The following is a 15,655-nucleotide window of genomic DNA, read 5'->3' as shown; positions in this document are numbered from 1 at the left end:
TCAACAGCATTCACCTGGTTTGTTAATCAAAGAAACAAGAGGAAGGCCTGCATTTTAATGTTATTTATTCTTCTTCTCTAGAGAAGACTGCCATTTTGTGCTTGTTCTCAATTACTGTCCTAGTGGGTTTTTCAATGTCTCATTGCTCCAGTTAATTGATACAAACAGGACTATTTAACGCAATGCAGCGTGGTTGCTCAGTTTGGCTATGCTTTGAAGTCCCAAAGTCAGGACTTCAGAGCACCTTGCACGGAGCTTTTTGTCTTTGTTTTCAGAGCAGTTTTAATGCAAACTGGACCAGGATGGGGTTTTGCATTGAAAACCCCTCTGAAACAAGAGAGCTGCATTGATACAGCTGCTATAAAAAAGTTTTACTGTTGTTGTTTTTTCAATTTTCCAACTCCTTGGTTGCCTGCGACCTGCTTTGAAGTCCCAGCTATGGAGCTCGGCAGCACCAAATCAGCTGATGTCACTGTGGTGTCAGGAGACTGACAGGTGGGTTGGCCCATCCACTTGTTAAATTTAGCACATAAGGTCAATCCCAATGTGGATCTGGCCCATGGAGGCAAAAAGATTCCTCATTCCTGCTGCATAATATGCTTACTGTCCATCATTAAGATCAGGATACTTTATCAAGATTTTAATCACTTCATAACTATAAAAATCCACATCACAAAATTGTAGAGTTGGGAGGTAACCAACCCCTTGCAATGGAGCAATCACAGCTAATGAATCCCTGACAAATGACCACGAAAATGAGGTTGTTTTTTTAAAAAAAATAAAATAAAATAATCCCCACATCCTGAGGCTGAGACCCAGCATCCGAAAGCGTTTCCTGGTCTAAACGCTGGGGCAATCCTGCATAGGGTGAATTTTTAAATGTTTGCACATGAACCTGAACTGTCTCCCAAAGAAGACACCAAACTTTTGTTTGCCTGAAGTGGGACCAAACTTCAGTCCAATGAGCTGAATTAAAAATAAATATTAATATCCATTAAAATGATGCTTTGACTTCATGGGTAGGAGGAATATCCCCATGCCTCACAATGAAGGCTGTATCCAAAGCTGCCATTCCACACTTAAGACTTCCACCTGTACAATGGAATTTCCCCTTCTCTCCTCTGCAGCCCACCCCATGCCCCCTCCTCATGTGGATTTTGAGGGCATGGGGAGAGCAGAGGAAAGGGAAGTCCTGTTGTGTGAGTGGACCTCCATTTAAACAGCTAATGGATACAGTCCCGTCTAGTAAGAAATATTACAGTAGCAGGGAACTACAGACTGAATACTTAAAACATCAAGGTTAAAAGTATCCTAGAAATAATTAAAAATCAAGATAGCCAAGGTCTCAAGGCAAGCTATATCCCTTTTCCTTTCCTCTAGAGAACCCCAAGGAAAAAGATAAACCATGCTTAGTGTGAGAATGTGACAGATGAACATTGCTGCAGCATACCTCTGAGGAAAGACTCAGGGAAAACCTATTTGTCTAAATTCAAGAAATACAGGATAACCCTATTAAAACCCACAGAGAAAAGTCTGAGAGGTCTTACTAAACGTAGTTCCGCCAAGGGATCTGTAATTATTCATTTAGCCCTGGAATCATCCTCAAATCTAAAATGAAAGTTTCTTTAGAAGTTCTTAAGATCTTGGTTCTCCCAAGACAACTAGAAAACCACACTTTATCTGTCTTTCAATCTAACACCATGAGGAACACAGCAAGCTTTGGCAATTTAAAATGCTACGTAAAAGAACAGTGATTGCAGTGTCTCTGGAGCAGGTTCAGACTCACCAAACTTTGACTGTGTTTGGAATCAAAACTCTACTCAGCCCTAATGAACAAGACAACCACATTTTCAGATGCAAGACTGCTTCCTCTTATCTGAATAACAATACCACCATCAAATGCAACAGGCAGAAGCCTTGAGCAGATTCAGCCACCCAATCCCACCAGGTACTCCATCCATGTGAATCATTATCACTTTCCAGTTTCTCAAAGCATTCTAGGGACTATCAAAAGAGAATTCCTGCATCGCAGGGGGCTGGACTAGATGTCCCTTGGGGTCCCTTCCAACTCTAAAATTCTAAGCCTGGAGGTCACTCTAGGATTTCAGACCAGGAAATCTCACCTGCATCATGGGAAGCCAGGGCCCTCAGCATCTTTCCAGCACTTCGGCGAATCTGCTTCTCCTCGTTACACAGCATCTTCATCAGCAGATCCAGAGCACCTGTCTCTTTGAAGACACCCGTCAACGAGCCAATACTGGCATAGGCACTGAGCACATGGATGGTGTTCAGGATGGAGGACTCTGGGCCTGTAGTCCTGGCCATTTGCCGAGCAGCCCGCTGCACCAGGTTCCTGACATCAGCCTTCATCTCAAGCAGCGAGGCCTCATCCAGAGTGACGTCAGATGGGAATGTGCTAGGTGCTTTTTCCTCCTTTACCCGCTGCCCCTCAGGTTTCCTCTTGCCCAGCAGTGTGGGGCAGTTGGCATAAACCTCCTCTGCCGACATCCACATCAGAATATTCTCCGTTTTGCTCTCGGAGGAAGCAGCATTGGCGCTGTTTCCTAGGCTGTCATCCAAGCTAAGGATGCTCCAGCGAATCAAGTATTCGGTGTGGCCATCGTGGCCACGGCGCTGCCGGATTAGCTCCTCGGGATAGGCCTGCAGTTTGGGCCCAAGATGCACCAGCAGATTTCCATTTCTCCTCTCGCCCACCATGATGGAAGATATATCTGTGAACAGCGAAGGGAAGAGGTTAGGCTCCCGAGAGATATCCAGGCTAGGTGCCCCATGGTGCCATAACTAGAAGCACCAAATTGTTTTAAGTAAAAAGTTGGTCTGGTGCAAAATGCATAACATCAACTATGACTCCTTGTTCCTGTGGGGACCCCGTCATACACTCCATTTCCCAGACAGACTTCTGTGTCATTGACTTCTCGCTTATAAGTGTGTGACACTTAATGCACATTTAGACACATTTTGCTCCAAGCCAAAGGTTCCTATCCTTGTTCACTGAAAAGCTGGCATGACCCTGAAGGACTCCTGATGTATCATGCATTATTACATTGCAAGCATGCAGGCAGGGAACATGGTTTCCATTCAGTGTTCAAAACTAGCCAGGTGCCAGGTGTGTTTTGTGACTGGTGCAGGTCCAATTGTCACCACATGGAGATTTCTGGGTGCTAGGTTGGTGACTGGGAAAAGCAAAATGTCACTTAGAGAAGGACCTGAACTATTTTCCTCGAAGCTTGAATTATTGATTGTCATATCGGATGTTGTAATGTGTTGTAAACCACTTTGAGATTTGTTCTCTTCTAATAGGAGGGAACTATATGCTGTGAATCAGGCAGCCAAGGACTATAGATGCTTCTCTTTTATTAAGAGCCTCCGCTGCTAGAATTAATAAGAAAACATCCTTCTCCACAATAAAACACATTTGCTAATAAACATGGGCCAAATAAAATTCAGTGAGAGTTGCTGTGGTTTTTAAAGTAAAACCAGGAAACTCGTTTATAGAAACAAAAGATGAGCAGATGTCAGATCTAAAAAGAGGAGATCTGAGCAATCTTCACACTAGGAAAATCTTCTCTCCAGTCCAGGAAAAACAGTTCTCCCTGTTCTTTATTTGACAGGATCAAGGTGAACTATTTATTTATTTATTTATTAAATTTGTTTGCTGCCCACCTAAAGATCACAGGGTGGCTGGTTCACAACATAAAATCATGCACAAGACTTTATTTCTTAAAATTTATATGCTGCTTGACTTAAAGAAAACCTCAATGCAGTTTATAAAAAGATAAAACAATAAAACCGATTTCTGAAGAGCTTCATTCTCCTTGCCCAAACTCTTGTGCCTCCCCTGCTCTCCCTCACCAAAACCCCCACCATGCAGCAAGTAGAAACTTCCAATCCTGGTTTATAGTTTCATTCAGAGGTGGATCCCTTTCTGTATGTTGGCACACATTGCGATCTCTTCAGAAGAAATGGGAGGCAGCCCTCTCTGAAATTCCATCTTATACTTTTGTTGGGCAGAGCAAAAGGAACAGCACAAACAACTCTCCCCCCAAAGTCTCTTCTTTCTCACAGTTCAAATAAAACTGAGCAGAACTAGAGCTTTGCAAAGGTCAGAAAAAATGTGTGCGTTCCTTTCTCTAATCCTCTTAGATGGAGGAGAAAAATCATATCTACACTTCAGTGTTAAACAATCATTCCTTCTCCTTGCGGAACCATAAGATGGGGGAGTTTTCTAGCAGAATTCTTAGTTCTCTCACAAACTACAATTTCCAGAACTCATTGTGGGAAGTCATGACAATAGATCGCCTTCATTCATCCTTCCTAAACCCCCACATTGCTAGCAGAGGCAGGACAAGAAAAAAGCATTATTACTTTTTACAGCATGTTCAAGTCATCTGTGATCTGCTACCCACTGATGGGAGACGGACAGTCTAGCTCCTACTGGTAAGAACAGAGACTTAGTCATGCATGCCTTACATGCAACTTCTCCTCCTTGTGAGCCATGCTTTGCAATCTGTCAACTGTTCTGCATACTCAAGTGCTGACAGCAATGGAAGAGAGACAGACTTTGCACAGTGAAAAGAAATCAGCAGGGCTGCAACTAGGAACAAAAAGAGAAAGCAGCTGCACAGTTTAAAAGTAACTGTCTTCCAAGCACAATGACAACTTTCATTCTGGGCTAGACATTATTGCTACCAGCACCCCCAGCCCTGGATTCTCCAATATCCAACAACTAAAGAGCAAACCTGCCTCCTTCAATGATTCCACTTTCCATCAAGCACTGCATATTTCCTTCTGGTGTTTGTATTTCTCTCGCTCTCTCACTTAACATGACCTTGCGGACGTCGTCCGACCAGTATTTTCTTACATCTGCTAAGCTAATACCAATTAATAATACTTCTGTGCTGGAAGCTTGGCAGACTTCTTGTCATCTGGAACAGCCTGGCTCCAAGACTGCGCTTCCATCACTCAGCATTCCACCCATGCTGCGTCATCAGTGGGTTCCACTCAGTGCCAACCTCTTACTGAAACCAGCATGGAACTTATTCCTGGACTAAAAGTAATACTGTACCAAACATCTTCTAGCCAAATTTAAACAACTGATCAGAATACATTGCTCCGTGGGGCAACTCTGCTGGACTTTGCCAGGTTTGGAAAGGAGACCTTGGGATTCAAACTGACCAGCGCCAGCCCCCACTAAAAACAATCTCTGCCTGCCTTCAAGAGATGTCCCTTCACTGGCAATGGTCTTCAGCACAGCTCTCCAAGATAAACAAGACTTTATCCCCTTTATGATGGAAACGCTGTGGGAATTACAGTCCTTTCCTTTCTTGCATAGTGGCCTGAAATACAGTGCAAAAATTACAGGAAAATATTATTTACACTCTCTCTCTCCCATCAAGGGGCAGGCATTGAAACCCGGCTCATCCTTAGCTGTGTTATCACTGGAAAGTGACACAAACCTAGTTTGTGGACCTAGTGGTGTTCTTGTTGACAGCAGTGCAACGGATGCACTCATTCCAAACAGAATTATTTTACTTCTGAATCTGATTGTTTGCTCACACTCTATTTCCAAGCAAGTCTGCCAAGGCTCACATTTCAAAACACTTTTTTTTTAAATCCTCAATTTCACAGGACTGCAAATTAGCCTATCAACACATTTAAAGCAGCAGAACTTCCCTAAAGCCATGTGTCACAAGAACATTAGTTTTCTCCCATCAGTTTCAAGAAACCAGTAGGTACAACAAACCGCTTGCATCAACCAAATCATCACACAATGAGAAACACTCACATGTGCATTATGAGCCTGCCTCCTGTCATGTGAACTTTGGTGCTAAGGTTGTAAGATTAGACAGTTTCAAATGCAAAGGACAAACCGGAAGCTGTGGCGCTAAGGTGACATGTTTTGAAATATCCCTTCACTAACTGATAACATGACAAAAAAAGAAACTGACTTTGAATATGAACTGGAAAGAAGAATAAAAGCCCAATATTTGCTTCTAAGAGTTAATGAACCATGACTTTCTTACATTTCATTTTTTATTTCTTATTTTATTTAAACTAGATAAAGGAAAAAAATATTACATCTCTGCAATACAGACTCTAAGACAAAGTCTCTCACCATGGAGGGGCTAGAAAACAATAAACATTCAAATGCGAAATTTATCAGTCTAGAGATGTATAAACAATATGAATGTACTTACAGGGGTTTAAGGGAGGACATAATAACCAGATATAATACTAACCAAAACCTTTGGGAAAACCTCTGTGACAGTTGACAATGTTTCTAATTATTGTCATTTTATACATTTAAATCTGCCCCTAAAAGCTGAAGGATCCTCTGAAGAAGATTGGGGTGAGGGGAAGTATGTTCACAAGACTCTGGCTATTGTCCAATGGCAATAGTTTAAATGGGAAGTACAATACTGCCATTTGACTGTTTGTGGAAGCGTTTGGCTTTGTCATTATAAAAAGATAGTATGTATTTTCAATTTCGGTTGAAATTATATTTCCTTCTTGTGAGGTGTAGAACATTTTTTAATTGTTTTATACCCTTCCCAAGATAACATTTAACACTTTTCCTCCCATAGATTAACCTATCTTTTTCTTAATCTTGATTTTCCAGCTCCTGTAAATGATTCTAACCATAAAAATGAAGTGTTCTGTTAGGAATCTGAGATAAGACACATATACAATGGAAGTGTGGATTTAGATCATGCTCACAGTAAAAGTCGCCAAATCTTTTACTGTTGCATAAGTAACAGACACAGCAAACAGTACTGGAGAAAGTTATACACAGAACAGGAAGTTTTAGCCTGCAGGTTTTTCAGCTACAGATATATACAGATACAGAACATCTCTGTTGCTCTAATTCCAAGGCTTCAACCGCAGTAGAATAGGCCCACACCTTACGCTGGGGTCGTGTTCTGGGGATTGCTTCTAAAGCCAAAATCACATAGTCAAAACACACTGGGTTCATTGATGGGTGGGGCTGCCAAAGTCCTTTGTACCCCCTTTCCGCCCTCTTTTTCTTTTTTTTTTAATGGCCAAGTATGTAAATGTGCACAAGTTAAATGTGTGTAAGTTGCGGGCTTACTGTACTAAGGCCAACTAAAACTAGCTGACATACATTAATCACCGTGATATAGCTACAGCTCAGAGCCATTACCACAGCAACTGGCTCATTTGGCCTTGCACCTGTGATAACCTCGCCCATCAGGTGATTTATAATCAAGCTATTCCAACATTTTCTTCTTTCCATTACTTTGTATCTTGCCGACTTGCGCATCCATTTGCAATGTCCCATAAATGTTACAACAGAAGAAGTCTTTCCCTCTGCTTTTATTTCCGTTCAGACCATTACTTAATAATCAACTTTTAATCAAATAGAGTAACTTAATCTTGGAGTAACAGTCTTTGAGAAAGTTCTAGCCAGCATGAACATGGAAAATTATTTTGCTTGTCTAGCACCAAGTGTATTTCAAATTAACACTGGAATCCTGAGGGATGAATTCTAGGTGCTACTTCATCAGATGTATGAGTCAGAACCTATTCTCTGGCATCTAAGGAATATACTCTTAGTAATACATCTGATGAAGCAGACTCTCGCCTATGAAAATTCATGCAACAATAACCTGTTACTCCATAAAGTGCAGCGCTGGGAGAGATTCTGTTGCAGCACCGGTGCATCAGCTTAAATCGAGGCAATTTTAAAGCAGTAATGTAAATTGCTGTAAAAATACTGATTTAAAGTTTCCCACTCAGCATTTCCTATCACAGTCCACACTGATAGCATGAAATACTACTAATGACTACAAGAGCCATAATGCTTGCTCTCAGAAGTCAAGCACTTTCCTCCTTTTGCGCGGAAGAAGCCTCAAACTCATTTCAGGAGAGGACCCCCGAACCAAGTTCTATGTGAGAAAAGTACAATGTGCTCACTGAAACGTCTCTTCGACCCACATTTCCCATCCGTACAGGCCCTTCGGACTGGAAGTCGGGACGTTTTAATTGCACTCGGATTTCTTCTTGGCGCAGCTGTTCGCGAGCCGGCGCGTGAGACACAGATGCGTGTGTTTGTGTGTGAAATACGTTATTGGGATCGGTTCCCTCCTACCTATACTTGGGGCGGTCCGATTTCAATCAATGCATCCGACGGAGGAGGGTCGCCCTGCTGTTTCTCTCCCCCCCCCCACCTCCTTTCATATACAGTACAGTGGTACCTCAGGTTAAGTACTTAATTCGTTCCGGAGGTCCGTTCTTAACCTGAAACTGTTCTTAACCTGAAGCACCACTTTAGCTAATGGGGCCTCCCGCTGCCGCCACGCAATTTCTGTTCTCATCCTGAAGCAAAGTTCTTAACCCGAGGTACTATTTCTGGGTTAGCGGAGTCTGTAACCTGAAGCGACTGTAACCGGAGGTACCACTGTACAGGCTTTGTCGCCCGTTTAATCCACACGGCCGCTGGTCTCTCTTGAGCTTTCGGACACGCGCTCCCTTTCGGCCGCCTCCATTCAGAGGAATCCCCGCGACACCCCCAGCGGCGGGCAAGTTCCCCTCACGAGTCGCTCGACTGAAGCCCCTCTGGGCAAGCCGGGCTCCCTCCCCACCAGGGAGGCGGCGGTGCGGAAGCGAAAGAGAAAGGAGCACAAAGAAACGGAGCGGCGGGATGAAGCTCCCCGCCCAGAAGGGCCGCGGGGCGACACAACGTGGTGCCGGGGAAGCGCCCCGGCTCGCCTGACGCTGAGGGCCCCTAAGCCGAGACCACCCCAAAAGGGGCCTGCTGAGGGGAATGAGCCCCGTCCGACGCCCAGGGAGCCCCGTTACCTGCCCAGCCAAGCACCGAGGGCGACGCCGCCACAGCCGCCGCCGCTCCTCCTCCTCCGCCGCCGCCTCCTCGCCCGGCCACTCCAGCAGCTCCACAAGTTCCGGGTCGCCAGGGCGCATGCGCCGGAAGTCGCGCGTGCGTAAGCCCTTTCCCTTCAGCTTTAACGCTGCCGCCGCCGCCGCCGGCTCCTCTAGTCTACGGGGCCCTGCGAGGGACAGTTCGGACGCCGCGAAGTCGCGCGCCGCTGTGTATGTTTTGTCGCTATATGGAGTTCCGAGTGAATGGCAGCTGCAAGCAAAAAAAGCGTTCTAAGTGTGTGTTTTTTAAAGTGCAATGTACAACGTGACACTAGGTGGCGATGGCGAGCCTTATGGAAAATTCAATGTCTGTGTGTTTTTTTAAAAAACGCTTTAATAATAAGCATTTTCAGAACTTTTAAAATATGCGTGTAGATTCCACCTGAGCCGTCACTGCTTAGCTGGCGAGCCCGCCTGCAGCTGAGCTCATTCTCACTCCTTTAGTTATTTAATCTAGCATTTGCATCTGCCGGATAACAAGCCCCATTGAGAACGCCGACACTTGCTGCTGAACAAATGTGCATTATATTACTATTATTATAACTATTATTATTATTATTGCTATTACTATTATTATTATTTAAATGTGTTTAGTCTCTTTATCTTGCGCAGGGCAGCCCAAATCGACTTGCAACCAGACAAGCAAACGGGACCCACACAGAGCACACAAATAGATACATAAAAACCAGGGGGGGGGGGAAGAAATACATTAAAAAATAAATTGGCATTACAGAGTATGGAGAAATTAAAACCCAAAGTTCGAGACTGGTTACATTACCAGCAGATCTATGAAACGTTTAAGCAAGACAGGAAAGTAGGATTTCAGAAGGAGAGGTCGAAGTTAGAAACAGAATTATTGGAGCCCAATACTAAGAATTTGTCTAGAATGTATAGTTTGCTGCTGAAATGGAATACACAGGATGAAACAGTAAAATCAGCAATGATTAAATGGGCACAAGATATTGGTCACGATATTATGTTTGCAGACTGGGAATGGTTATGGACCACAGGTATAAAATTCACGGCGTGTAGCGCCTTAAAGGAGAACATAATGAAAATGATCTATAGGTGGTACATGACCCCAACCAGACTAGCAAGGATATATCATTTGCCCAATAATAACTGCTGGAAATGCAATGAATGTGAAGGAACTTTTTATCACCTTTGGTGGACCTGCCCGAAGATTAAGGCCTACTGGGAGATGATCTATAATGAAATTAAGAAAATCCTTAAGCGGACATTTGTTAAGAAACCGGAGGCTTTTCTCTTGGGCATGGTCGGCCAAACGATACTAAGGGAAGATAGAACATTCTTCATGTATGCAACTACGGCGGCAAGAATTCTACTGGCAAAGTATTGGAAGACTCAAGAAATACCTACTCTGGAAGAATGGCAAACCAAGGTGACAGAATTTATGGGACTGGCAGAGATGACCGGCAGAATCCGTGACCAGAGGAGAGAGACGGTGGAAGAGGACTGGAGAAAGTTTAAAATATATCTTAAGAACAACTGTAAAATTTCGGAATGTTAAAATGTCAAAGGGTATGAAATACAGAATTATAGCTGTTAAATTTGAAATATGAGAAAATTTAAGGAAAAATAGCTTTGAATTTGAATGAAGGATTGTTAAAAAATGATATTTTAAAACTAAGGATGCAGTGAAGGGGAGGTTTGGGGAAGTCACATTATGTGTTAGTTTGTCTTGTTCAGTTGTTTTTGTCTTGTGTGTTTTGTTATGTTTGTGAAAACTAATAAAAAATATTAAAAAAATAAAATAAAAAATAAATTGGCTGGATGCCAATCCTGGATGGGTTCCACATCTCCTGAACATAGCTGTCAACTTTTCCCTTTTCTTGTGAGGAATCCTATTCGGAATAAGGGAATTTCCCTTTAAGAAAGGGAAACGTTGACAGCTATGCTCCTGAAGGAGCAGAATCGCAGTCTGGAGGTGCTATTGGATCCAACTCTCCCTGGAGGCTCAGGCGGTCTCAGGAGCTACGTGTGTCTTTTATCAGCTGCGGATGGTTAACAGCTGCAGCCATTTCCAGACCAGGAAAGCCACAGCAGGTCATGCGTTTTACTTTTGTGTGTTTTTATTAAATTTCTACACCGCCCTTCATCTGTAAATCTCAGGGTGGCGCACAGCACAAAAATACAAGATTAAAAACACAAAATGTATGTAATAAATCCAAAGAGATTTTTTCTGCCCTTAAGATACAGAGTCTCCCATTTTTATCTGCGTGCAACTCTTCAGCAAGCTGGTGGTCTGCGTTGACCCACCAGCGAGAGATCTCCCAAGCCCTTTTCTCCCTAGCTCTACATACACTGCTTGTATTTAATAACATAAAATGAAGCTACTGGATCAGCCCAATGGCCCATCTAGTTTCAGTGGCTGACCCAATGCCTGTGGGAAGCCTGCACACTGGAGATGAGCACAGCAGCACTCTGCCTACCTGTGCCTCCTAGCAACGGGTATTAGCTCTGTATTGATTAGAACGGAAGTCACTATCAGATTCATGCAAGCTTTATTTGCTCAACTTTAAGTGCTTTCATTAGATTGTGTAGACCAACTTGGCCAGAACAAGGCTAAAGCGCAAACTCGGTTCTTCATTAAATTTTGTTGTGATTTCAAATAACATGAAGGATTGTGTATTTGCCACCTGTGCTAGTCATTAGCATCTTTATTCTAAGCACTTACAGAGTATCCTTCCCCTATGACAAGCAACTTTTTGAATCTATAAGTACTGTACTGTATTAAGCTCTAAACATGGGCACTTGAATCCTGCTTTTTTAAAAAAAGGAATCTTATAGGAAAAAAGCAGGGGAAACACATTATTTCTTCTGGCTTTATATCCTCCTGTTTTGACAAAAAACAACAACCTCAAGGGATTAAACTTTGCCATTTTACTGTCTATAAACTACTTTGGCACAGACAAGCTACATACAGTTGGTGACTACCCTACATACTGCTTCCCTCCCCAAGATGGAGCCTGTATACCACCTGAGGCCATGATTTTGTGAAAGTGTGACGCAAAGACAACAAGCAGAACCTGCCAAAGCGATTTCCTCACCCCAGCTCATTGTTAACCAACCCTGAGAGGATTTTCTTGGAAAGAAGCCTGCTTTAACTCCATTGGACTTACCTACATGCGAAGACTTGGGCTTCACTATAGTGGCAGGCAATTAATTGCCCTCCAGTGTTGCTGGATAGTAACCTTAAATTTCTAGTATTTGCGAAGTCTAGCAATAAATACCATCAAGCCTATCCAGACACAAGGCTCAAGTTACATTTATTTTAAAAGTCTTCCTGAATTTATCCTTCTCTTTAGATGATGGCTTGTGCCTATTTAATTGCTTTGTGCAGTTAGGTTTTATTATGACATTTAATCTGTTGTTGTTGTTGTTTAGTCGTTTAGTCATGTCCGACTCTTCGTGACCCCATGGACCAGAGCATGCCAGGCACTTCTGTCCTCCACTGCCTCCCGCAGTTTGGTCAAACTCATGTTAGTAGCTTCAAGAACACTGTCCAACCTCTGTCGTCCCCTTCTCCTTGTGCCCTCCATCTTTCCCAACATCAGGGTCTTTTCCAGGGAGTCTTCTCTTCTCATGAGGTGGCCAAAGTATTGGAGCCTCAGCTTCAGGATCTGTCCCTCCAGTGAGCACTCAGGGCTGATTTCCTTAAGAATGGATAGGTTTGATCTTCTTGCAGACCATGGGACTCTCAAGTACACCACTTCAAAATTTATTTATTTTACTGTGCAAGCAGCTCATACATTTTTTTAAGAAATGAAAAAGGGCAGGCCCTAGAATCTGTGAGCAAGAGCAAACTTCAGTTCGTTAGGGATGAGGAGAGCCTGTGGGGGAAAAATGCTGAGAAGGGCAAAACACCACCCCTCCACCCAATTATCATAATTTTATTATTTTATTATTTGTACCCCAGCCACTCTCGGCAAATTACCTGACAAACACTCCCACCTCCCTGTTTGCATCACAACAAGAGACACAATTTTGGGGACCTGAATTTGCTAGTGATAACATGCAGTTTGGCTCTTCTTCAGAGAATCAAATTCCCTCTCCCCACTTCACCCTGCAATAAATTATGACGGACAAGACCCCTTCATATATATCTCCACCAGTTCCAAGATGCATACGATCTCTGTCCAATGCAGAAAGGGCTAGGAGTGTTGCTGGTGATGTTGGGGGCTCTCTTCATTTTTGGCTTGTGAATATCCCAGAACTTTGTGGGCATCCCCCATTTTGTTTGCCGTTTCTGAATCCCTGAGGCAACACTGAGGACACAAAATCTGTGCACAAAATGATACATTTATTGAAAGAGTATTTTTTTTTAATACAAAAGAAAGCTCTGTACATAGTACTGCGATTACAGTCACATCCTTCCAGAAACACAACCCTGGAAATTAACCCCACACGCACAGCCACTCACGCACACACACGCATACGCACACACACACAAAACCCCAAAACAATCTGTAAAGTGTGAACTAGAAAGGTCACCACACAATAAATGCCATTTCATCCCTGATAAGTGTTCTTACAAGTCAACACTTTAAATTACATGCAACATTAGCGTTTAACCTGCAGGTGCTTTTCGTAGCCAACAAAACTTCCTAAAATAGGGTGGGGTGGGGAACGGACTACAGATTAAATGGAACAAGATCCTCAGCACTTGAAATCGGGCAGGGGTGGGGTGGGGGTTTCTGGAAGATTTTTTTTGGGGGGTGGGAACCTACATCCAATCAGTTTGGTTTCTGATCCTATTTAACAGGCATCTTTTGAGTCAGCAACATTAGAGAAAACCGGCTTTGCCGATGTTCCTCTACCCAAACATATCCATAATCATTCACCACAAACTCCCTCTTGATACAAATATATTCTTCATACATACCCCCTTTACTCTTACCAATTCCTAAGTGTGGGGTTTTTTTGGGGGGGTCACCTGTGGCTGGACTCCCAATTCTCATCACCTCCAGCCAGCATGGCCAATTGTCAAGCATGATGGGAGTTGTAGTCTAGCAACTACTACAGGACCAGAGATTTCCCACCTCACCCATTAGTGGGAGATTACAATTGACAATTTACCAACATCCCACCATGTGCCTGGAGGCCAGAAATTTGTTATTATTGGCCATGTTAAGTACCCTTTACCACTCCCCCTCTTACTCTCAACTCCTGACCAAATACAAAAGGCTAGTAAAACTCTCATCACTTGGCAGGTCTACACAGGCCACCAGCTTGCCAAGGAGTTACATGCAGATAAAAAATGAGCTATTTTTACCCATTACATCAGATTCCCTTGAACTCCCTAGGCTTCACCAGAATGGCTGGACCAAATTCTCATAAGGAGCTCTTAATTACTGGAAGTGGGTTATTATTATTATTTTTTTGAATGCACTTGTGGCATCCATGTCTTTTAACGATAAAATATTTTAGCCATGGAAGGAGTGTTCGGCTCAGAGCTTAATAGAAGAATGTAGTGCACGTCTCTAGGGTGAGGCTGGAAGTTGGAAGCACACCAAGACATTGGAATTCAAAGGTCAGTCTTGCTCAGGCCAAGAGAACCAAAGAATGGTTTTCTGGACTCATGACATCCCAAGGTGGAAAATGGGAGACTTCTCTTTAGGACCTCATCTTCCAGTACAGAAACATGGTTTCCCCTCCAGTTGCTAGAGTCCATTAAATGCACATTGGCTGAAGGCTAATCAACACATGCACCAAAAACAAACAAGTATTGTATCTTAAAAGACTGGACTCAAGCCCACTCAAGTTGGCAGGTGCATAGAAGAGAAAAATCAAGGTGCTAGTTGAATGGCAGGAAGATGCAAAAATTAAAACTCAGTGATACTTATGATGTTAACTAGATGTGCTAGATAGGCACATCTTTAGCCTTTTTTACCAGGGAAATAATGCAGTCATCTCACCAATGACCAACAATCTGGTACTATAAAAGGTTAAAGATGTGCTTGTTTAACATAGTAATTAATATCTAGCTGTCACTTACAATTTTCACTTTTATAAAGCCAACCAAATTTTGGTTTCACACACCTGACAAAATGGGCCTGAGTCCAAGAAGCCTTGTGCTGTAGTAAATCTGTTGGTCTCTTGCAGCAAAAACTATCGAGAGTCTTGTGGCACCCTCAAAGACTGACTTGAAGAGAGGTGGGAGAACAAACTCTATTCCTTACGCTGCAGTGGGGGGGGGGGATACAATTTTTGATTGCTTTCTGACATTGACAATCCTAGCACATCAGGGAAGAAATTGTGCTAATTCTGTGTTTTGAGTGGAGACCTTGTTTCTTAAGGGTGTATTGAGAAATGTGAGGCACTCCTTACAGCCAGATGTTACACAGTCCATTTTATCAAAAGGCATAAGCGGGTGTGAGTGAGCTGGGCTTAATTTCCACAGTATGGTCAACTCCATTATTGTTATTATTATTAATAAAATTTGTATACCGCCCTTCATCCGTAGATTTCAAAGGAAGCAAAGTTGGGAAAGTGGAAAATAAACCTTAAAAAGGAAGTCTCCCTTCCTCCACTGTCAGGACTTCCCATCAAGCTTGACCCAAGTGCTTGAGGCAGGAGATCAGCTTAAACGCTAATGTTCATGGAAGAAATTTCATAAAGGTGACAATACAAATTTAAAAGGCCCCTTTCCTCCTCCCCACCCCATGGCCCTTTCTTCCCCACCCACCCACTCCCCAAGTACAAACCCCATGAA

The 15,655-nt window shown here is 43.1% G+C and overlaps 1 protein-coding gene across 1 annotated transcript in view; it reads right to left on the bottom strand.

Annotated features, from left to right (window-relative positions):
• The window catches only part of LOC309365556 (cullin-9-like), a 53,309-nt gene extending 44,366 nt beyond the window's left edge, over positions 1–8,943 (bottom strand). The window contains exons 1-2 of the mRNA XM_081903576.1: positions 8,842–8,943; positions 2,124–2,732 (exon numbers count right to left, since the gene is read on the bottom strand). Of these exons, the coding sequence (XP_081759702.1) occupies positions 2,124–2,718 (595 nt within the window). The 5' untranslated portion in view covers positions 2,719–2,732; positions 8,842–8,943. The remainder of the gene's footprint in view (positions 1–2,123; positions 2,733–8,841) is intronic.
• Positions 8,944–15,655: the final 6,712 nt, after the last annotated feature.

The sequence above is a fragment of the Podarcis melisellensis genome (assembly GCF_964234715.1).
Source record: "Podarcis melisellensis genome assembly, chromosome: 3".
NCBI lineage: Eukaryota > Metazoa > Chordata > Lepidosauria > Squamata > Lacertidae > Podarcis > Podarcis melisellensis.
Note: the sequence above shows the minus strand (reverse complement) of the source record. Positions and strands in the feature narration are given on the sequence as shown.